The sequence below is a fragment of the Sinocyclocheilus rhinocerous genome, unplaced genomic scaffold (genome assembly GCF_001515625.1).
Source record: "Sinocyclocheilus rhinocerous isolate Xijiao unplaced genomic scaffold, SAMN03320098_v1.1 scaffold538, whole genome shotgun sequence".
Classification (NCBI taxonomy): Eukaryota; Metazoa; Chordata; class Actinopteri; order Cypriniformes; family Cyprinidae; genus Sinocyclocheilus; species Sinocyclocheilus rhinocerous.
Genome location: NW_015650838.1, coordinates 179902 through 203975, shown reverse-complemented (window position 1 = coordinate 203975; position 24074 = coordinate 179902). Strand labels below are relative to the sequence as shown.

The window sequence follows — 24074 nt, the reverse complement described above, 5'->3', positions numbered from 1 at the left end:
TGTTTTTCGGCCAACTATATTAATAGGGAAGTATGCGATGTATCGTTCCTGTGCCATTATCATTATGGCTGTCGTGTGGACTTCCCTATTCTCATAGGATTAGAACGATTACACTATAGTCATAGTCCTGTGTGAACACCCCTTTAGTGGACACATCTGCTTGTGAGCGTGTCATTGAATCACTCATCAACCATTTGTTGAAAACACGGATTCATTTAAAAATGTCACTACTATGTATTGCCTATAGATGGCTGATTTTGCTTTGACGTCGTTTGGAACCATTATCATTGGTTCTATAGTAGTCAGCTGCAAACCCACAGCGCCATCTGTGACAGCGATTTTAGGACAGGAGTTTCAGACCAGACGTTAGTGTGGATATTATAGCCTTACAGAGGTTAGCGATAAGGTGGGGATAGGCATTCTCTAGGGTGGAGTTTATAATCGTAGTGAAGTTAGGATTAGTGGTGGGGGCGGGTCAGGTGATCATCAGCTTTGCCCTAACTTCGATCTGAGACTTCTGGTCTAGCCCTGCTGTCCTGAAACCGCTGTCACGTACAACGCTGTGGGTCAGCAGCTGGGAATATCTCATTGGTAGAGTTGAAGGCAACTGGCAAGATTGTGTTTAAAGCAACACAGTGTAACATTTGCTCACGGTTCCCCCATGTGGTTGATAAGCACAATTGTCTGTTACCAGTGTCGTAAATACTGTCGCTGTATAAGCTTGCCCGTTGGCAACAGAATACACGCGAGTTTGTTGACTAAGCTGACGGAACCGGCCAATGGAAAAAATTCCAATTTGGAAACTATGTCCACCAACCAGGTAAAGTAGCCCGTGTTACACTATGTTCTACAAATATCATTACATATTTTTATTTAGTGTTACTCCAGAATTGAAAACTACAATGACAAAAAAAATGGTAGTATGTTTGCCTAGTTGTTTTGCTTGCATAGTTCGTATGTAGCATTGTTTGCAAAGGGTGCAATTTGCTCTGCCATGGCGTTGGTTTTGAGACTTGCATATTAGATTGTTTCGTCTTCTAGTTAGCCGTTGGCTAACTCCACCCAGGCTACGAGTAATATATGTGACTCATGCCGTAAAGCAGGTCGCACTCTTCCGCTGGCAGGGGATGGTCGGGGCTGTGTGTACCGACCCGAACACGAAACTTAGTGTGGTTCTAGCAGCGGCAGTAGGATTCGTCCGGTAAAGTGTTCTACCACTGAAATAATTTTAAGAGACATTATTTTAAGGTTAAAAAACGACAGTGTTGCTTTAAAATGTGAGTTCAATATTAAAATTCTATTGAATCCTTGTCTAAAAGCAACCCCATACTAGTTATGCTGCTGTTGGTCTGAATAACAGCATATTTGGATGGCATTTATAACAATTGTTTGTGAGATACTGTACCCAAAAATGAAAATTTAAGTCATTTACTCACCATCAAATCATTCCACACACAAACTTACGTTTATCTTCAGAAAACAAATGAAGATATTCTTTCTAGCCTCTAATTTTTTGACTGTGGTAAAGTTCAACCACACGTGCTTGAGTAAACGAACCTCATTTTCATTTTTGGGTAAATTATCCATTAAAGTACTTGTCCAAGATCAATGCAACATCAATCATCACAATAAAAGGACTGTGTGCAACCTAAAAATACCCAAGCAATATATAAAAATAAAAATTGTCATTAGGAAAAAGAAAAAAAAACAAACATAGTACAAAGGAAGAAATAAAAACTTTACTTGATCCATCAGTGATAAAAATACAAACTGAAAAAAAAAACATGAAACCAAATTAAAAGTGATTTTCAGTTCTTTTCCTAGACGTAACCATATCATAATGAGCCGAGGTTAGAAGATAGAATAATGAGCCATTGCCTTTTGGTCCTTGTTATAGCTTTTCGCTGTTTACTACCATGGCTTTAACTCCAGGAAGTGCAGACTGATGTACAGAGCCCAAATGTAGATATGCAGGGGACCTCTGGGTAAAACTTACAGATATGAGACAGATCTCTAATAAAAACCAACATAAATAAAATGACCAGGCCAAAACTTCAGAGACCACTGCATTACTCCTGGGTCTCCATGCTTTCATCTTCCCCCTCTCCGCCTTCCTCCAACGCCTCATCCTCCTCTTCCTTGCGCTCTGGGGGTTTCTCATAAGCTTTTTCAGATGGGGTGACAATCACTCCATCCCATGTAGACATCTCAGTGGTGAGATCTGCAGATAAGCATCACAAACATCAGCCTCAGCGACACTGACACTCGAAGGCAACTACATAAATTAATTTAATCTGGAATAAACCTCAAACACTTACAACTAGCATCTCCTTCAAGGCCCAAGATCTTTCGGTATCCTCCATGAGAGAGAACCCTCACCAGTGTTTGGGCTGTGAAACACACCATGTCCTGCAGAAACAAATCACTCAGATTACCTGTATTTTTAACACTAAATTTGGTGCATTACTTGCTGACTGAAGTCTGCATTACCTGCTGCTCCAGGGTCATGACAGTGTGCACACGGAAGTTTCCACTTTCACAAGGATCAGTGATTCCAACAGAGCCTGGCAGGAAAAGACCTGCGGCGAGCATCTGAAGACAGCGCCTGCAATACACATGCTCATTATACCTCAAAATCCACAAGAAGTTTGATGCCCATTGTCACAAGCAAAACAAACCTGTAAGCAACGTTGAGTGGCAAGGGCTGCCTAGAGGGGTTGTTCATCACAGCAGATTGTCCCTGTGAAGAGAGCAACATTACAGGTAAGTCAACTGGTGTAGTGCAGAAAAGATTAGATAAAAGTTAGACTCCAAAAATAATGCCCACCAGCAGATCTAGAATCCAGGGTGTGAGAGGCTCAAATCCAGAGAATCGGACTCGCAGGTCTTTCAGCAAGCGGATCAAAACTTTAACACTGAGTCAAGATAGAAACCAAAGTAAGCCACAAAACACATTTAATTCATTAAAGCCATTAAGAGAAAGTGTCCCTACGTTGACTGAGAAGCATTTTCCTCAAACCAGCGAGCGTGACGAATGGCTGCCAGAGCACTTTGCAGAACCTTGATGTCCACTGCAAAAGGAATAGGAAAAATTTAACTTTACAATTCTGTTCGACCCGATTACAGATAATTGATAAATGCCAGATATTAAAGTTCTGCACGAATGTAGACTAAATAGACCACTAAAATCAACCATTTTAAGTAAATTTAAGCATCACAACATTAATGTACAGTATGAAAAAAGGATATTTATTTTAAGATTGATTATTACTTTTAAGTGTCATTAAATTATTAGTGTTCTTAATGAGCATTAGATGATAGCAAATGTAAAATTAGGCTAAATCAGTGTGCACAATATCCAATACTGACAATAATGAGAAAGAAATAAAAAGAGAAAAGAACAATGGTATAGATAAGCTAAGAGAAGCTCATTTGTAAGAACAATACATGTGATAAACAGCTCAAGTGTTTGAGTGTGACATACGGTGGAGCTCTGAGTCCAGTTTGCGCAGGTTGGGTGGAACCGTGGTGATGAGGATTTTCACAGTGGCATCGGCAGAGCTGATCTCAAATCCTGTCTCATTGGTCAGCATGGACAGTACTAAAGAGAACAGGGGAACGCATTTAATTGAGAACAGTGTTTTTTCCATATTTTGATTACAAATTATTTTTTCTCCTCTATGCTCTGACTGGCCTGCCAGATTAAAACCCATACTCACCCTCAGAAGGGTCCTGTGTACGCAGGGTCTCAACTACTTTGTTTCCCAAGGCAGCGACAGCTTCCACTGAACAAACAAAAAAAATGATAGGCTTATCGTTAAACGAAGCATACTTGGGCTAGTGATTAACATTTTAAGACAACTAAGCAGATCTCAATTCATGAAATGATGAGACTCACAGGTGGGTAAAATCTTCAGGATAACCACGAGGTCGGCTACATTGTGTCCTGTCGTCATGGTGCCCTTTTTATACGAGCCCACTTGCCTAACTTCCTCAATTTGCTGGGAATTGTTAAAAATTGGATAAGTATAGTATTAAAAACATTTAGTATTACAAAAATATTGAGAAAGAAAATTAACTTATTGAAATGTCTTCTCACCACTTCAAAGTTTCCAGGTGCCACGATGAGGTTGTCAATGACGTTGTTAATCTTAGTGACCAAGGACAAAATAGAAGCCTGCGAAAGAAAGAAATAATCATGAGCAAGAATGATTAAATTTATTAAACAACAGAGATTATCCCAAAACTTCATTTTTAAGACTTCAGAGTTAACATGGAGTGTGATTAGGTACTATCATCTGCTGATACATGGCTTAACTAGCATGCGCAGGAATCATTTGAGTGTTTTGGCAGCATTTATCTCAATGCAGAATCAGTGTACCTGTTCAGCAGGGGTAGGAGAGAGGTCTTGGTTTCTCTTCAGCAGACATTCACTTAAAGAAGTCTCATCAGGGGCCGGCTTCACTCGAGGAAAGGCCATCTCACACTGCAAGAAGTGATTTATGAGCTGGAGGCTTATTGTTGCACAAAGCAAAGAATCAATGTAGAACAGCACTTACGACATAGAAGTCAAATGGTATGTGAGGGACAAAGGGCCGATACCTGAAAGAACAGAAGGCATAGACAAGGTCAATATGAAGAAATTAAAGTAAGCAAATTAAAAATAATAATAAAAAATACAAGCATATACATAAACAACGCACCCCTGGATCAAACCTCCGCGGGAGCCGAATCGGCCACCTCGGCCCCTGCCACGATCTCCTCTGTGAAAAACAAAAGCAGTCATTTCAGTAAATTAAAGGGGGGAACAATCTCAAATTTGTGTTAAAGAGATTAATTTACGGGACAAACAAAAAATAACTGTTGAGAAAGCACAGTGATTCACAGGTGAAACGCGCATCATTGTTCATGCTAATGCTCGGTTCTACGTTCATTCATTCATGAATAAACAATCTCGTTATTCGGATACATAAGTTAGCGTTTAAAAAAAAGTTCTAAATGAGGATTAAATCCAACCGCATAGTTTAATCAGTTTTAACGCATGTACTGTAATCATAAATACATTTTATTTATTTTATTCATCAAAAGCACAACGGCTAGCAGAACAACATGCTAACAGGCACCTGGCTAGCTAACCACCAACAGAACAAATAATAATAATAAAAAATGCTACAGTTTGATGAACCTCGGTTTGTAACTTAATCAAGACGATGTTATTTTATTTAAAGAAGAAGAAAAAAACAATTGGTACCTCATTGCGTAAGACGTTTTGTCAGTTTCAGAAGAACACGCGCTGGTGAGAAATACCTTGCCTCTGTCTGCAGCTCTCCGCTCGTCTGACTCTGCGCTTCTATTGCTCTGCGCATCCTTCTTCTTCTAATTACGTTTTATGGCGGATGGCAAACCAACTTCTGGTGCATTTACCGCCACCAACTGGACTGGAGTGTGAAGCACTAATGTGCAACTAATGATGATAATAATAATAATAAATAAATAAATACTCCTGATTAATCATATTTCTTTGATATATTTTATAATAGCACCATATATTTTACCTTGTTCTGCATGCTTTTTCAAAAGGCTTGTCAAATTAAATGATTCAACACCCATGTTTCTTACTTCCTTAATGAGTTTTAACCTTTCTTTTTCATATTTTTTTTTTTACATTTTATTAAAACATGCTCTATTGTTTCTGCCTGATTACAATAAATACATTGACCTGTTTCATGTTTTCCTATATTAAACAGAGATTTATTTAAACTAGTATGCCCTATTCGGATGCGAGAAATAATTGTATCTTCTTACCTATTCCTAAAAACACTTCTTCCATTTCGTACTCGCTGCTGAATATTATACAGACTTCTTGGTCTGCGCTTCCCTTGACTGATGTTGCTTTTGGCTATATCCGTCCATCGGCCCAGACGAATGGCCCGCGCGGCCCACTTGAGTCAAAAATTCTGCAGCGGCTCAAAAGCGCTCGTCAATGTCAAAATGTTTGAAATAGCCAATCAAAGTGAAGGCGGGATTTACTGTTCACTGAGCTGAGCTGCGCGCCACTTGAATGCGAGCTGAGGTAAGATGTAAGCAGCCAAACATGACAAGAAAATTCAGCAATATTAGCCAACTGTTTACGATAATGAAAGTCAACCGACAGACATACATTTTCAGAGATGCAAACTACTTCTGGCCTTTTCGAATTTCTTAATGCCATTTACGTTATTTGTCACAACCCTATGGTCACAACATAGGCTAAGATAAGATAAGACAAGACGAGGATAAGATACGATTTCTATCCAGGCTTTCTTCTGTAATTTCACGTGTCAAAGAAAAAAAAAACGTAGGCCTAAAATATCATTCTCAAAATTACTCTTGAACATCGTAAATCTGAAGACTTTCACTTTCAAGTGTCGTGATTAGGAAAGTGATATAGCATAAGGCTATAATAAAAATATAACAATTTGCTATTTCACATGCATTATTTTATATACACTGGCGGTCGTTTGAAATAATTAAGACTTTATTTATTTTTTGAAAGAAGGCTGAATTTATGTGATCAAAAATACAGTAAAAATAATATGAAATATTACACTTAAAATAGTGGTTTTCTGTTAAAGATATTTTAAAATGTAATTTATTTCTGTGATTAAAGCTGAATTTTCAGCATCATTACTTCAGTCCTCAGTGTCACATGGTTCTTCAGAAATTATTCTAATATGCTGTTTTGCTGCTTAATTATTATCCGTTATTAATTATTACTAATGGTTCTTATTATTATCAATACTGAAAACTGTTTTTGTGTAATATTTTTGTGGAAACTGATACTTGAAAGTTGAAAAAAAAACAGCATTTATTTGAAATATAAATAATTTGTAAAAAGTATAAATATCTTTACTGTCACTTAAATCAATTTAATGCAACCTTGTTGAATAAAAGTATTAATTTATATATTTTTAATATTATAGACCAGTGGTTCTCAAACCTCTCCATGAAGTACCCCCAGCACTGCACGTTTTGTATGTCTAATACAAGACATGACACACCCATTACAGGTCTTGCAGTCTCCACTAATGAGCTGATGAGCTGAATCAGGTGTGATAGATGAGGGAGACATACAAAATGTGCAGTGCTGGGGATACTCCAGGACAGGTTTGAGAACCACTGGTCTATAATATTAAAAATATATAAATTAATACTTTTATTCAACAAGGTTGCATTAAATTGATTTAAGTGACAGTAAAGATATTTATACCTAGACTGAATGGTAATGTATCACATTTTCCATAAAAATATGAACCAATACAACTGTTTTCAACTTTGATAATAACCAGAAATGTTTCTTGAGCAGCAAATCAGAATGATTTCTAAAGGACCAATAGAAAGGCACCATAAAAAACAGTCCACATTGTGCACTACATTCTTCTACAAGCACTACACTACAAGCAGCACTGCACTACAAGTCTTATAGAGCAGAGCATTGTGTATTGCATTTAACTTTGGTGATATTAAACTGTCTCTCTGATGATTTACTATTTGTCATATACACCAGAAAAGACAAGAATGTAAAGAAGTATGCCAGTCATTCATTAATGTTAATGATAAGAATTTCAATTAAAAACAAAAAAATAGATAGCATTTTATTTCTGTATTGTGTTATATTTTTTTGTTAGTAAGTGGTGTTAAAAATTGCTCTGTGCATAATGAGCTGGTGGGTTTATGGTGTGGTGTGTTGCAGACCGGGTGTGGTGGGCCGCTCTGTGCCAGAAAGTCCAGGGCCATTTTTTAGCCCCAGTCAGCCCCTGCTCCGATAAATTGCACTTTAATGTTGAATTTATAGTGGCAGAAAGTTATTTTAGGGGACGTTTATATTTCACAGAAAGGCTTTTGTTTTTCTCCTCAATGAATTCCAAATCATGTTTGTTTTTCTCCCTCGTCCGTTGCCACAAGCAAACCATAAGTGCGCCCTTTAGTTCAGGTGTCACGTGTAAACAGATGCAGCAACTCGTGCATCAAACACATTTAGAGTAAATATGATCATTTTAGAAGTTTAAGGAAAGAGGTAATTGGTTCATTGTTTCACGGAATTGCAAACTATAATCAGATTCTAATAATTGCATATTTTTAAAATCTTAATCAAATTGATTGAATTATAATAAATTACAATAAACAAGAACATAAAAAATGTGCAAGTGCTTTTTTTTTTTATTGGAACGTTTCTTGGCACATAAAATACCACGTTGTGTCAGGAGCCAGTTCATTCCAGCGAAGTGATTAAAAGAACTGAATAATGGGTAATGTGTCAGTTCAGTCTTATAGCTTCACATTGAAAGTTTCTATCCAAACACAAGAGGGCATCAGAGCATCATTCTCAACACTTCTCAAAACTGTTTTAGTTGGAAATCGATTTTCTTCTGTGAAGAAAAAAAAAAAAAATTTTTTTTTTTTTTAAAAAAAAAAAAAAAAAAAAAAAAAAAAATATATATATATATATATTTATTTAAAAGAACTGGCCAATTCAAGCAGACCTAAAACATTCCAAATCATTTATGTTTAGCACTTGCAGCATTAGGCTATAGCTGCTCATTATGATCAATAACTAATGTTTTGTCTCTGTAATGGCATAAACCCTGACATCAGCTTGCTCTGCATGCATATTCGTTCCTGTATGTGCTAATATTAAATGATAGCATTTTAAAGCAAGCCACTACATGGCAACTTTAATTACCTCTGCTCAAAGCACATCTTCTAATTGCCATTAAATATTAAATCCCTCTTCCTGTTGTATATGCTGCACAAATAGTTTACACAAATCTGCAACTGACACCAAGCCAAAGAGGTGAGAAGTCATAAATATTGATGAGCCAGAACTGCTGTGCTGGTTTAATTATCCTTACTGATTAAAAGAAAAACCCGAAGCTTAAACCGATATATCAATTTTCTATATTGCGGCCCTGTAAAATAAAATTGACTAGGAAAGTAAATGGAAAATATTTTAGCATTCTGTACTAGCATCATTAAAAGTGGAATAGAGACAGTGGGCAGTGCAGTGCCAGTTTTGTCTTAATGAATGGAGTGACTCAGCTGTGTAGAAGAGGCTCATTAGCAGACTTCAGTCAGGGTCTTGTGCCCCAGGCCATAGTCTCTCATGTACAGCGTCCACCCTGCTGGCTGAGCCACATTTGGACGTGCTATAGAACCAGGGGAAGCTATAGAGGAAGATATATGGCCACTAAACCCCACATGTGTGATGGTTATGCTCCTTCATGCAGGTCAGTGGATAATGTAATTTAGTGTAATGAATCTAAAATGCAAAGAGGGGGTTCACGTCACTGTATATGCACACAAACACACATCATTTGAAATAAATCTGCAATTATTCCTCCGCATTTGATCTTGGAGTAGTTGAAACCTGCCATATTTCATTCCAGCACATGTGACGAGATGTTTACTGCACGCAAACCCAAAGGTCACTTACTTCCCCATTACTGCCAAGAGCTGTCACACATCACATTCCTGCGCAAACATCCCACGCAGGGAAAACACAGGACAGCTCGGTGTCCGGTAGACAGCGCTTGTGGATTCTTTCTATTTATTATGCAAATGATAAAACATATCACTAATTAGTTTTCTGCATGAGTGGCATCTTTGAAGCACATGTCTGGTTGCTAGTTGACACGCACATATTTAACAGAATGGGTTTTCCTATTGCTGTCTGTTTGTGCAATCAGTGTATTGGATGTGAGACTAAATACAGAGGACTTTCATTTTGACAATAAGTTTTATATTACCACTTTTATATTACGACTTAAATTATTATGCTCTTTTACAAAGTCTTGATTTTGTTTTGGGGGTGTACTAGAACATGCTCTCATGCATCCCCAGCCTGGCACAAACGGCTCGATTAGTTCCAGGTTTGATGAAGGCCCGCCTTCCGAAAAACTAAATGTGTTGTGATTGGTTAGCTATCCCAGTGTGTTGTGATTGGCGAACAGCTTAGACGGTGTTTCAGTACTGCCCCGCCCCTTGCCAAAGCAGGAAGTTCCATTTGCTTTGGTATAGTTAAGGACAGACCCCGAGAATATTGAACAAGAGGATCGCGCAGAATCTTTGCACGCACGGATATTGCAAGACATATTAGAGTGGTAACGTTGTTGTTGTTGTTGTTGTTTTTTGTTTGGCTAAATCACGTTTTAGATAGGATGTCAACAGCCGCTTAAAAACAACTGCATTTACTATGTACAGATAAGTGCATATGTATTATGTTTATTGTTCTTTAATTCTAACATTATAACATGAATTGCAGTGAAACTGTTATACAGTTGAATTTATTTATACCATAGTCCAGTGTTTCCCACAGACTTGCACTCTATTTGTGGCGGCATATATATGCAAATTCATTCTCTACCAGCAGGAGGCGCTGTTGGAGTGGAGATCGAGGTTTCCCCGGTAACGGCTGTACACAAAGCAGCACTCTGCTCACAAACACTGCTTTATCAGACAATACATGCAAGAAGAAATGAAAATGACATCCAAAATGTTCTGAAGACAGTCGGTTTCCTTCAGAAATACAGTGATATAAAAACACCCGCACTCAATGTATGGGAAACACTGTAGTCTCATAAATGAAGTGTAAATTCTGCAGATTACATCATTGTCCAGTATTGTACTGTCAGCAATTTATTATAAAAACGTTTTCATAATTGTAACATACATATTTACATACATAATTATTCAGGTGCATGTGTAATAACTTGCGAAAACTTGACACAGCAGCACTTCTTCGTCGTCGTCGTCTTGTCTGATGCACTCAACCAAGCGTTCTAACTACGCCCCTCCCCACCCCCCAGCCTATTGAATTTCCATAGGCAGGAATTATTTTAATGATATTCTAATAGGCCGCTTTGTGACATCACAAACCCCGTAAAACAACGCTGTAGTCCAAACGAGCCGTTCGCTGTAGTTCTTGAAAAGGGATTTTTAAAAAACAAAATATCTCGCTTTGGAGTGAACTTTGAGATTTGTAACTTTGTAGATCTTTTTTATGTCCAAACATACACACTACATACTGACTAAAATTCAAAAAGTGAAAAAGCATAATAGGACCCCTTTAAATGATGAATAGTCACATAAAGAGCATGTTAAACTGTAATCCATGGTAACAAATAATGCTTGTAGTACTGAGTGAAATACACCTGAGAGTATATCAACTAAATATTGAGAAGAAAATTAGGAAAATCAGCAAAAGTGTGTTATTTTCTATGTTATTTTAGTGCATTTATGCTTTACTCTCAGACATCCCAATGAACATACTGCACATTGCTGCCTTTTTAGTTGAACGAGTACTTTTTGTAAATTAATAATTCAATTTCCTTTTTTATTTTCATTGTAATTTTTAGTTAAATCAAATTATAAGTTTAGAATCTAACTGTGCAGAGAAAATTACCTTTCTAACTTTAGCAGACTTTGGAACGCAGCTGAATTCTCTCAAAATCACAATGAACTTATGTTTCTGGACTCCTGCATTTGAATTTGTATGATTGGAAATAAATGGAATTAAAAATGTTAATGGCAGAAAAACCTTTTTTAAAGGAAGAACCTTTTTTTCTGTATAACACAAAATAACTGTTTTAGTTCATGCATTGAAAGTCAGTGGGATCCAGTGTTGTTTGGACCCAAACATTCATCAAAGTATCTTCTTATGTGTTCTGCTTAAAGAACCACTATACCGAATATTTATTTGCAATCCTTTCATTCGGTGTTTATGTTATTTACTGTATGTTGTTGAGTGGTTTATAGTAGTGACTTTTATTTCTGTGTGGTCATTCTGAAGCATGATTTATTATCTTCCTTTCTCTTAGAGTGGGTTTTGGTTGCAGTGTAATTACTAGCTGGGAAAGGTTAATGAGAACCAGACTTTTTTTCTCTCTCTCTCTATGTGTTTATATTGCATTTTTCAGCACAGAAGGGAATTTGTTTCATGGAAATGCCTTGTATATTCAATGCCAGATGCACATGGCTGGTTTTGGGTTTGCTGAGGTGTCTGTGCTGCTGGTCAGGAGGGGCAGTTTGTAAAACTGTGTGTTCTGCTGTTAGTGTCACAGACGGCGCATGTGAAATGTCAGTTCAGAGCAGAGAACAGCGGCCTTATCACGTCCTCCTTCTGTCCAGTGCCTCAAGGGGACGGATTATGTTGTTTCTAGAAAGAGGTGAGAGGACAAGGATAGATTATAATACACACACACACACACACACACACACACACACACACACATTCACATACTTTCACACTGCCAGTGTGTCCACTCTATATCTCTCTCACACACACTGACATTCAGACAGTTGAAACAAATGAAAAGGTGCTTGTTCTTTCAACCCATAAAACACTCATCGTGAATCTTGTTCTGTTTGCGGTCAGTGGCTTTAATGAGGTCCACTCCTGTGACTGCACAGATAAGGAAAAGCCTCCAAATGCTACAACGTTCTTATACCCGCCTCTTTTTACAGACCAGTCCCGACCAGCCATTCAGCACCTTGGAGAGCGGCGTGCAGCACACTTTCATTGAAGTGCAGATCGTAAGAGATTGTGCCAATTCAGCATTTATTGACCTTCATGTCAGCATAAATGCTCATAGACATGCACTATAGACACACTCCCCTATTGTTCTTTCCCACGTCTGTGTGAAAGAATGACTTTAATAGAATTGTTTGTTGCGAATGAACTGCCATCACCATGCCTGTAAAAATGTTTGTCATATTGCATAAATGTGTATGATGAATGTAAACGGCATAGGTTAATTCCCAGTGAATAAACCATGGAAAGACATAGGCAGTGAAATTTACATATCAAATAAATTTTCTACGTATAGTGATCATAGACAATAAACAACCACTGTTTCTGTGATGTATAATTGAGATAATTAATTGAATATGTAACAAGATTTATGTGACTAGAACTTACATTAAAGAGATAAATATATAAAATATTCTATATTATTTTATACATTTTACATATTAATGTATAATAATAGCGTAATTAATTTATATATAAATAATATTTATAATATAAATATATTATATAGTTAATCTTAAATAAATAGTGTAAAATGTAGATACAAATAACATACAAACAAAATATTTTTTATTTATTTATTTTTGTATATATATATATTACATTAAAAATGAGAAATGTAAAAATTATATATATATATATAAAACATTAATAAAAGTGTTAATATTTTAATACATTAATATTTTAATACAATAATTAATATGTTTTAAAAAAAATAAAATTGCTGTTTACAGACTAAGAAATGTAAATATGGATTGAATTAACACTTAATACAACACTTAGGCCCACATTTGTACAAAAGCAGTATCATAATGATTTATAACCAGTGGGGGGTGTAGGTGTAATTTAGATTTTGTGTATTATCTGGTCCTTTCAGGCCCTCCTAATTACATACCTGCCCCATGTGATGAATGCAGAGTATGCTGATCTGATAGTCTTTTTTCATTTTGATATGCACTCTCTCCCACTGAGGCCAAGTGAGGAGAGTTATACTGTGAGTTCTTTTAATCAGCCTAATTACTGCAATTGTTTGAGAGAAAGAAGAGGTCTTATGAATGATAGACTTGCTTTTACAGGCCGTTTATGTAAATGGAATGTAGCTCATTTGTGTTTCCCATTCTAAAAGAATCTGTAGATATAGTTAGATGTGACAAGTTGTATTCACTTAATTGTTAGTATGTATTCCTGTCATGCTGTTTATTATGTTTGCTTTATAATCCAAATTGGATTCTAGTGTTCGAGAAAAGCTCTTCTATCATCATTCATCAGTCTTTCCAACACTTTGTGATTGATAAACTACAAAAGATGAGAGAACTTCAGAGTGGTTTCAATAAACCAAATTTATTGAAAGGAGTACTGAAAACATTCTGATGATGGGTTGTTATAATTGCTTTGTGTGCAAGCAGAGCTTTCTGATCAATTGAAATGTAAAATGGCATCTTTATGGTCAGAGGAAACCCTGATGTTAATTTGATTTAGTTCACATTTGCTGGACTGGAGTGATTTTTTGATAGGCCACATTAATGGCTGCATTAGTGGATAAAGTGCAGACTCTGGGCTGGATAACTTTATAATTTCCTTTTTAGCACCGACCTGTGATGTCGCCCAGCACAATTGCCTATTAAGAGCTGCATCTCTCTTCAGAGGCTTACAGTCCATTCTGTGGGGTTTTTATGGTTGAGGAATTTGGGTTCATGATCCCTGGTGAAAAGTTTTTTTTTTCTTCTTTTTTCTTTTTAGTAGTCAGTTCAGGTTGTAGTTTTAGCTAAGTTTTGTAAAGGGTTAACAATTAAGACAGAGATTGAATTAACATCTGTGTGTTTTTTTCATATATAATTTCATGTTTAAAAAAAATTATATTTGGATTTTAGTCATGGTAGACACCAAATTTATTTTAATATGAACTAAAATGAGTCCTAAGTCAAGTCAAATTTTTGCAACTATTTATTTTACTCATTTTTATTTAATTAAACTGTCCTAACCCTGTCTTTTGAGAAGTCATAATAATTTGGCAAAAGATTAAATCCTAAGAAATGGTCCTAGCTGGTTCATATATATATATATATATATATATATATTAGGGCTGACAGTCGATTACAATTTTTAATCTGATTAATCACACCCTTTTTCTGTGATTAATCACGATTAATCGCACACTTCATGAAATTAAGCATAGACTATTTATCTTGTTTCAAATGTTTATTTTGTCATCATTTGCTATATCCAGCAAAGTAAACCAAAAGATTGAAGGGTGATTCTCAAAAATCTAGATTTTCTGCAAGCTTATTTTAAGATAAATGTAGATGTCTTTCCAAAAGAGGACACTTCACTCCAAAACTCCAAAAGGACTGTGTGTGGAAACAATGTGAATGTACGGAAATGTCTGTGCATAAATGCAATGTGTGATCAGTGCGTCAAGAGCACTCGTACACAGTGTTGGGGAGTAAATAGTTACATGTAACGGAATTACGTAATTTAATTACAAAACAAAAGTAATTGTAATCAGTTAATCGCAAGCAGAGAAGCAAAATTGGGTTAAAGGGTTAGAAATTGTGCTTCAGTAATTTTGCGTTAATTGCGTTAAATTATTTTAACGCGTTAAGGATTGTAAAATTAATCGCATGCGTTTACGCGTTAATGACGACAGCCCTAATATATAATATATGTATATATATATAAATCTACAACCTAAATCTAACCGTAAATCCAAACCTTACGTCAACCCTAAACCTAATTATGAATATAATGGGCAAAAAAGTCATAAAAGTTTTTCATATGCACTAAATTGTATGATGTAGGCCTATATATGATTGCTGCCATCGCATACTAATTTCAAGTTGTCATGAGCGTGTGTTGCTTGTACTTCTATCTTTCACAGCCTTGTTTTCGTTTGCTGCAAATTAAATATGGCATCTATCCTGACAATGATCCATTGTGCTTATGATGATGAATTTCTTATGGCAGCAGTGAGAATGAGAAAGAGACAAAAAATATTTGAATCAGAATTAAAAAGCAATTAAAAACTCATGTACGAATAATGAGAACAGTATAGATGTGCTTCCTAATATCCCGCTAACAGCAGAGGAAGGCGTGAAGTGGGATGAGCCTTGTGTTTATCCCTGTCTCAACATCACAAGAGTGAAAATTGGTATTTACAATCACGGCTTTGAGACGCATCTCAATGTTTTTCCCAAATAATTATCATACTTCAGATTGGATGGATCAAACAAACAGTTGTTTTGCAGTGAATTCTTAATGACACTCTTTGATGCAAACAAGAGACCGCTCATTTTAAAATGGATGTTTGCATCTGGGGTGAGAATATTTGGCTAAGAAAGTCTGTAATTTTTCAGCATCTTGCTGACTCATGAATTAATTATGAGCTTGATTGTGTAATCTCAAACAAACACACAGCAGTGAATAGAGCGTATGTGGTAAGATGCAACTGACTTGTTGAATTTGCATCACTAGCATCATTTGACCGGCACTAATGGAAGTTTTTTGAGAGTCTAAATGGCGTTTGTTTCTGCTTTGTATACACTTGTCACCACATTTATTGATTGATTGATTTATATTTTTTTAAGTGGAATGTCTAATTAATCAGTCAGATTGTGTAAAATAATCCAGCATCCATCCCAACTTCTATCTATCTATCTATCTATCTATCTATCTAGATAGATAGATAGATTTGTATTTAAAAAAATAATAAAATCTGTATACAAATTATAATAATTTAACAATATTTTTAAGATTGTAATTTTGTAAATTAATTTCAATAATAATAGTAATTAATATTTATAATATTGATTAACTTTAATGTTTGAAATTAATAATTAATTTAATATTTTATTTAAGAAATGATACACTCTAAGAAAAGCCTGTATAGTACGGCCCAATGTACCGTTTTAATATGAAGACATTTTCCATATTGATTTTTTTCACACTATAATATCTTAGAAATATGTTTTTTTGACATGCTTGAGCAGCAGCTGTGTTATATTCAGCGTTTTCTGCTTGCTTATAAATCGGTTTTGAGCAACATATTTTTGTAACAAACTCACTCCTACTTGTTTGTGTATGTCTGCTGCACATGTGTGTGGAGGCTGGTCCCTCACCAGTGCTTCTCACTGGTTGCTATGCAGAACATGGGTAGCTGCATGACCCACATTTCAGGAATGCCAAGGTTTGATGCAGATCGTCAATGTTAAAACAACAGGAACCAGCGCACTGCGCATCCTTACAGATAAACAAGAGCTTTGATTTGATCTAGTTTCTGGAGTATCATGCCATCCAACCATCACTTTGTGCTTCTTTCACTGTAGGCTGTTTAGAGTGTGAAGTGTGTTCTAATCCAACGACTGAGCACATCAATTTCCCCTGTTTCACGGCAAGGAGGAACAACCAGTTTCTATTAACCCTGGTGGTCTCCAGCCAGCTTTCAAAACCCTACTGTTTTTCAAAACTTCCTCTTATTGAGACGTAATTCAGTCTCTTAAGCCCAAACCCATGATTTTTGTGCCTCAAAAAGAGGGGGCTTCTTTTCCAGCGGCTCCAGTGTCTCATCCGTATGGTCCAGTCATCATAAATAGGTCAAAACTGTGCAGGTTGAATTTATTGTAGAGTGAAATTGGTTGAAATTGTATTTGCCCCATTCAAGTCACTTTATGTCTGAATTGGGGGCACTTCCGCGTGTGGCTTGAGATCACGGCAGGTCTGACACTGATGAGAAGTAGCAGAAGTTGTTTCACTATGTTCTTCAACTGAAAGAGTTGGCTGCAAAGCTGGAAAAGCATAGTGTTTTGGAAATGCACTGTGGCAGAACTGCTTGACACCGTACTTTATCTGATAGTGTGTTTATTAACATTGACATAGGGGTGGGCGATATGACCAAAATCTTATATCATGATATGAGTAATTTTATTTCATGGTAAAGATATATATCACAATATAGGTATTTTTGCTTTAAAAAAGGTCTTTATGATGAAGTTTTCGTGACCACATACCACAGCAACGTCATGTGAGCATGTAACCGCGATAGAGACGATAGTCCAAAATCTCTACTGGTTGACAAATTTCTACCGGTTAATCGCGTCTACCGGTATATCACCCACCCCTACACTGACATATTGCACATCCATTTTATGTTTTATACCATGTGGATATATACTCGTATGAATTTTGGATTTCTGTCATTCTTAAGCTTTTTTTGGGATGAGGTGGATTTGCATTCTTGGGGAGCTTATAGAGGAATCACCGGTTGACAGTGCAGGGGTGATTTTCAGCTAATCCTGATCCATTTAGATTCAGAGACGTCTCACACTATAAGTAGCATGTTCTCTGTAATATGAGAAGGCCTGGGGAGTTCTGCTATTGATCACATTCGTCCTTGAGCTCGGACAGTAACTCTCTGTCTGAAAACAATGTTCCAGCCAAGATGAGAATATGAGATCCATATAAATAAAGCAAATCAACTTGGTGCTCTTGTTTTGTGATGATAGCTTTTGCTTTTTGTAGAGATTGAGAAATCGTGCCATGCATGTGGTCCTAGATCTGAGCTCTTCATGCACAGAATATCCATTCAGTTTGGAAAACTTTTAGAAGAAGAGTTAAAAATTATTGTGGATCTGTTTTATGGAGTGTTATTGCAATATGCCTCCAAAAACTAAGTGCAAGTTACATACAAAACTATGTACAATACAAAGTAAGAATACTTTCATAGACTGCATCTACGTAGCCGCCCCCCACATAGCTAGAATCTGTTTTTAATGTGTGCGTGTCAGGGTGTAATCTTTATTGTCTTAGAGTATGCATGCCGTCACATGGCACCCCTCATGCCTGGAGGATAGCAAGCCTGAAAAACCCCATATTGTGCTTTGCCGTACAGGAAAGGCTGCGATGCGGAATTATTGCGGCCTGCCGTTTGATTGGTGTTGAACTCCGCGACTGAGCAGAGGAGGGGAACCACCCCAGACATGGAGCGCACTGTCTCTAGGAAAAAATGCTCCCAATGCGCTCTCATTGGCAGACTTGAGGAAGATTCTGGGGGGTAGTGGGCTGGGGGGGTGCAAAAATGGGGGAAGGGAAGGCAGGGTGTTTTCAGAGTAAAGAAGATGAAAACTAGTGCACCAAATGCTCCCGTTTACAGCTAATATTTTTGTCTTACAAGGGGTAATATAGAAATTACATGGGAGAAATTAAAGAATTTTTTTTATTTTTATTTTTTTTTTTATTAATATTCTCCACCTTCCAGTATTTCTATTTATTTGATTATCTTTTGGAAAATGGCTAACTTGTGTTCTTTAACTTTTCAAAAACACTCCTCTAAGCACACCGTGAACCCTAAAAAAACTGAGTTTATTGGTCAAGTCACGTCTCTAACTATGTTGGACATAAATCTTCATTTTGTTTTCACATTCTTCATGTTTACCTACATCAAGTATTATATGAACATGCAAATCATGAAATACATCATACTTAAGTATGAACATTCAAATCGTGAAATAATAACTAAACTAGTTGAAAACAGTTGAAGGCTATTTATTTGTGTCGTTACTTGACTAAATGAGCAAAAACACTGACTTCACCAAAAGGAACAGGGTTGTTCCGTGTCAACTTAACCAGTGGTCTCCGTCTCAAATTTTTGATTTTGTCAATATTTTTTTCTGAAGAAAGATTAACATGTATAGTTGAAAGCCAAAATTCAGAGATTTGGAGCCAGATTACAGGGGGGTAAAAATGACTTTAGAAAGATGGCAGCATAATTTCACAGAGATTGGTAGGTCTATAAGTAAAATCTGTTGACTTTAGCAATCTTTGTTGCATCAAACGCCAGTGGTGACCATTCAAAAATGGGAAAAAGCACTTTTCAAGCTTTTTCTGCAAAGTTTGCATGCCTGTAACTCAAGAAGTTTTAACGATATGTTAATGCCCTTTTAGATTATGGGTCTTAACAACCTTTCCTTTTGTCATCTTCATTTTTACGGCTCTATATGGTTCCATTCCAGCTATATTGGAATCTCAATATGGCTCCAGGAGTAAATTGTGGAATTGTATTGGATTCTTTTTTTTTCTTTTAAAGAGGAAGTGGTTTCCCCCTCAGTGAATACACGTCTGTGATTTATATTTTTGTGATGGCCCATTTAATATTTTGGCTTTCATCACTATGTTTGTTTATCTTTCTTCAAAAAAAAATATTGACAAAATCACAAATTTATCCGGGGAAAACTTCTGAAATTTGGTTGATTTTACATGGAATGATCCAGCAGTGATTAACCCTAAGGATGACTCCAAATTAAACGATTTACAACAAAGCGGTATCAACAACAGTAGAGATAATACTTGTAGTGATTCTAACTTACAACTATTTACACATCCCCATCAGTCTTAATGCATTAGTAAATGTTACTATCATAGAACAGGTCAGTCAAAATATGTGGGAATCAATAATAAAAGTTTAACTTGTTGTTTGACTCATGTACATTTGCATTTTCAAACCAGATATCATACACCAGTGACTTTCAACTGGTATGCCGCAGGTCTGTTCTGTTAGCATCATAGTGCCACATAATTGTTTATATTTGAATGGCAAAATATTAGTCTTTTATCAAGGAAGAAATATTTTCTTTTATTGTCGTCAAAGGCAGACCGTCCATCAAACTTTGTAGCTTCTCACAAATTCATCTGCTAATGCTAATGCGATATTTGCCTCGGTGTTTGTTTGTCGTGTTAAAGGGGTCATATGATGTTGCTAAAAAGAACATTATTTTGTGTATTTGGGGTAATGAAATGTGTTTAATGCGGTTTAACTTTCAAAAAACATTATTTTCCACATACTGTACATTATTGTTTCTCCTCCCATTTTAAACGAGGCATTTGTTGCATCCAGTGGGGACATAATTACGGATTATAATGACTTATGCTGTCTTTTTACGCGTTGCATTGCATCGCGCCACATAAACATAAAGCCATGTCTGCATTTGTGACCGGATTTGAGACTTTAGTCATTGCAACTTTACAGATCATCTTTATGCACCAAGAGCTTGTAACACTTCAAAGAGAAAGGAAAATTTGAAATCGCATCATATGACCCCTTTAAGGTGTGGTAAAGTTTAAAATGATTGCAGGCAAAATCCAATAATTTTAAATGGAATCTGTGAAATCTGAAATTTTGTACAAGTGTGAAACATTTCACCAATATTGTGCAAAAATGTTTTTGTTGAAAAAAATTTTTTTAATTTAATTTTTTTTCTTCATGCAAATTCGCTGCGTTGACCAATAGAATGCTGCTTGGTTTAAAATTGACTTCTGTGTGAGCTTCACTACACTATTGCAAGTGGACATTTTTGCCTGCAAAATTTTGCTGAAATTTCCCTAATGTAATCACACCTTTAGGATATGAATCACTCTTCTGCTGAAGCTTATGCATTTATAAAATTGACAGTTCCAATTAAATCTGTCATGTCAATCATTTTGCATTTTGTTGGGCCTACAGTATGCAAAAGGCCTTAGTTCTGTCATCTTCTCTCAGAGAGTTTAGCATGGTAATATCCATGGCAATGTTAATGTGTTTTGTCTTGGCAGAATAAATCTGCTATGCTGCTGTTGCTGTGGCAGAGCAGGTAGAGACTTGCTACTGCCAGTACATCCACAGACATGCTGCTATGAGCATGTAAGAAATATTGCTGATGCACATATTTTCACGGTGTCTGTTAGTTTGGACTTTGTTTACCTGTCTATTTTGGTTCTTTGACCTTTCTGTCTCCCCTTTGATTACGTTAGTTAGTTCACCTGTGTCTTGTTAATTATCCTCGTTTGGTCTGTGTATTTAAGTTCCTGTCCGTTCAGTTTAAGTTTGTCGGTTATTATTGTTTGTACCACATGTTCTGCTGTTTGTGGATTACCTGTTTTTCAGTGTTTGTGGAATAAATATCCCATTTGGATTTGCATTCTTCGTGCCCATTTACTACTATCTCACAGCACCGTGACACATATAACATACATGAAATTACCCCCATATATAACATAGATAAAGTTACCCCGTAGCAGATTTATACAGGTGGAGCTGGGGAAGGTGGAGGGTTTCTGAAGCATGCTACAACTGCTACAGCAAGCACTATCCTGTTATTTGAATGTTGAGCAGCAACCTCATTGGCTGCTAATGCAAAAGAAACCAATTAGCTTCACCATGTGAATAATGATATGATTATAGAATCAGAATCAGAATGAGCTTTATTGCCAGGTATTTTTACACATATGAGGAATTTGTTTTCGTGACAGAAGCTTCCACAGTGCAACAGAATGACAGTGACAGGACAAAAACACAGATAATAAAATAAAAAAAAATAGAACAAGTAAATAGGGAATAACAATTAGGGCTGCAACAACTAATCGATAAGGGGGTAATCGACCAAACTAATCGATTATCAAAATAATCGTTAGTTGCAGCTCTAATAACAATATACAAATTGACAATTGTATGTACAGGTATATTACAACATTATATCAGATTGAGTTAGAACGTATCGGCTTGCGCCATCTAGAGTTTCATGACAGAACTTTGTAGTAATATTAATACATTTTAATGGTTTATTTTAGAGACATTTATGTATATTTTTGTGCAGACTATTTTGTTACAGTGTTCGTTCGCCATTTGACGTTAAAGGTAAAAATCTGGGTTGTGAAGCAAAACTGGTTAAGAACCACAGCTACTGAATATTGAAAATGTAAGTAAACGTAACTTCAGGCATTTATCATGGTACATTTATATAGCTACATTAGGGCTGCACGATATATCGAAATTATCGAAATATCGCAAATGTAAATACCTGAATACTACTGTTTATTTTATCTATGCTTGTAAATTGTGTATTTCTTTTTGTTTCTTTTTCTTTCTTTCTTTTTACTGACTGTTCACTTGCTTCATTTTTAAATATTTTAAAATATCATTTAAATTGATTTTACACATTTTAAGCAATACCGTATCGCATATCGAATATCGAATTTTTTAACAAGGTATCGCATATCGCATTTTTCTTCAATATCGCACAGCCCTAAGCTACATTTGATCTCTCAATTACAAACAAAATTCTTAATGAGAATTAAATTTTTCAACTGGCTTCCTGCCTCCATATAAATTCGCTAGCATGCTGTGCAGTGATCTATTTAGCCGTGCTCCTCATATTTATTCTCACATATCAGGGCTACATTAATCACACGTGAGGTTTCACTCATGGCCCATGTTTGATGTGGAATAAATATATTTTTTATATACAAATATAACAGGATATTGAAAGAAGGAAAAAAAAACTTGGAAAACATTCAGCAAACAGAGTTTTGTGTTGTGAAGTCAGGTCATCTGTCAGAGGCCGAGTAGTCTTGCAGTTGACAGCGAGTCGGGTGAGCCAGGAATCTGTTGCTAGGAAACGCAGCACTTCAAGAGTTGGAACTCTCACATACTAATAAGCAAAAGTTGTGAACTTGAAATGCAAACAGTGCATAATATATAGTGAAGAAACACTCAAGCATAGCCAAGACCTTAAATAACCCAATATTATAGGTTTGTTCTATTTTTTTGAGCTGCTATCTACATCCATGCACACCTCACAGGCATTTTTTCCTGAAGCAGTTTGTCAGTTCATTTGTTTACCTCGGCTCTGTCTCAAATATCATAAAGCAGAGGCAGAGCTAACAATCTTTAGACCAGTCTGTAAAAAGCCATTTCTCACTAGCAGCTCTTCTGTCATCCCATTGATCTGTATCAGTAATCAATGAGCTTTCTGTGATTGCAGTTGAAACGGGAGATTTCACAGCTGTTGATTTGTGCCCCTGATGACGAGCGGTCGGTGTAAATCAACGTCAACTGAATCCCATAGGGCTTGACTGACCGGATACTGGCCATTGTGTTTAGTTGCGAATCCGTCCGTTAATAATATTAATTTGATGGGAGGGAATTGAATTAGCAGGAAGTGGTCTGTCCATGCTGGAGCGCTGAGACGTGCCGAGTGTCATTTTTCCAAGGCAGAGGGTTCGCTGCTTATTAAATTAAAAATTAATCAGTCAGTGTGTGGAGGAATGAGATAAGAAAGCAATTGAAGACATCCTAGCGGACATGTTTTAACATAGATAGAGCTGAAATAATTGGGACTGGTAATGATATATATAACCAGTATACATTTATTCAGGGACAGTTCACCCGAAAATAAATATTTTGTTTTTTACTCTGTATGTTGTGTGTTTTTTTTCTTCTGTGAGAAGCAAGAGATTTTTAAGAATTTAAATGTAGCTCTTTTCCATACAATGACAGTTCATAGTAAATGCATCTTTCAAGCTCAAACAAAATATAAAATAACATAAAAGTAGTCCAGTCTCCATACGGCTAGTGTGCTATATTCCATGCCTTCTGAATACACTTTATTGCAATATGGGGAAAAAAGGGAATTTTAAATTACAATTTGAAAAGAGTTTAGAGTTTATTCTAGAGTTTATTCTTCATTGGTTTTATTTTGTAGAG

At 36.2% G+C, this 24074-nt stretch overlaps 1 protein-coding gene and 1 long non-coding RNA gene across 2 annotated transcripts; one reads left to right on the top strand and one right to left on the bottom strand.

Moving 5' to 3' along the window:
* Window positions 1-1717: 1717 nt before the first annotated feature.
* LOC107712632 (interleukin enhancer-binding factor 2 homolog) lies at window positions 1718-5345 on the bottom strand. The gene is made up of 14 exons (XM_016517950.1): window positions 5252-5345; window positions 4704-4763; window positions 4560-4602; window positions 4382-4486; window positions 4100-4177; window positions 3899-4001; window positions 3720-3785; window positions 3485-3601; window positions 2993-3071; window positions 2828-2915; window positions 2679-2740; window positions 2491-2605; window positions 2319-2409; window positions 1718-2221 (listed from the first exon to the last, which is right to left on the bottom strand). Exons 1-14 carry the CDS (start codon window positions 5254-5256, stop codon window positions 2070-2072), a joined length of 1164 nt encoding a protein of 387 aa, XP_016373436.1. The 5' UTR covers window positions 5257-5345; the 3' UTR covers window positions 1718-2069.
* Window positions 5346-7247: 1902 nt separating this feature from the next.
* LOC107712633 (uncharacterized) lies at window positions 7248-12881 on the top strand. The gene is made up of 3 exons (XR_001636809.1): window positions 7248-7261; window positions 12091-12203; window positions 12502-12881. It is a non-coding gene; the product is annotated as an uncharacterized LOC107712633 (long non-coding RNA).
* Window positions 12882-24074: the final 11193 nt, after the last annotated feature.

Coding starts and splice junctions, on each gene's coding strand:
- LOC107712632 (XM_016517950.1), bottom strand. Junction 4,487..4,559: donor TACCATTTGACTTCTATGTC/GTAAGTGCTGTT, acceptor CACTTCTTGCAG/TGTGAGATGGCCTTTCCTCG. Junction 2,222..2,318: donor CCTTGAAGGAGATGCTAGTT/GTAAGTGTTTGA, acceptor GCTTATCTGCAG/ATCTCACCACTGAGATGTCT.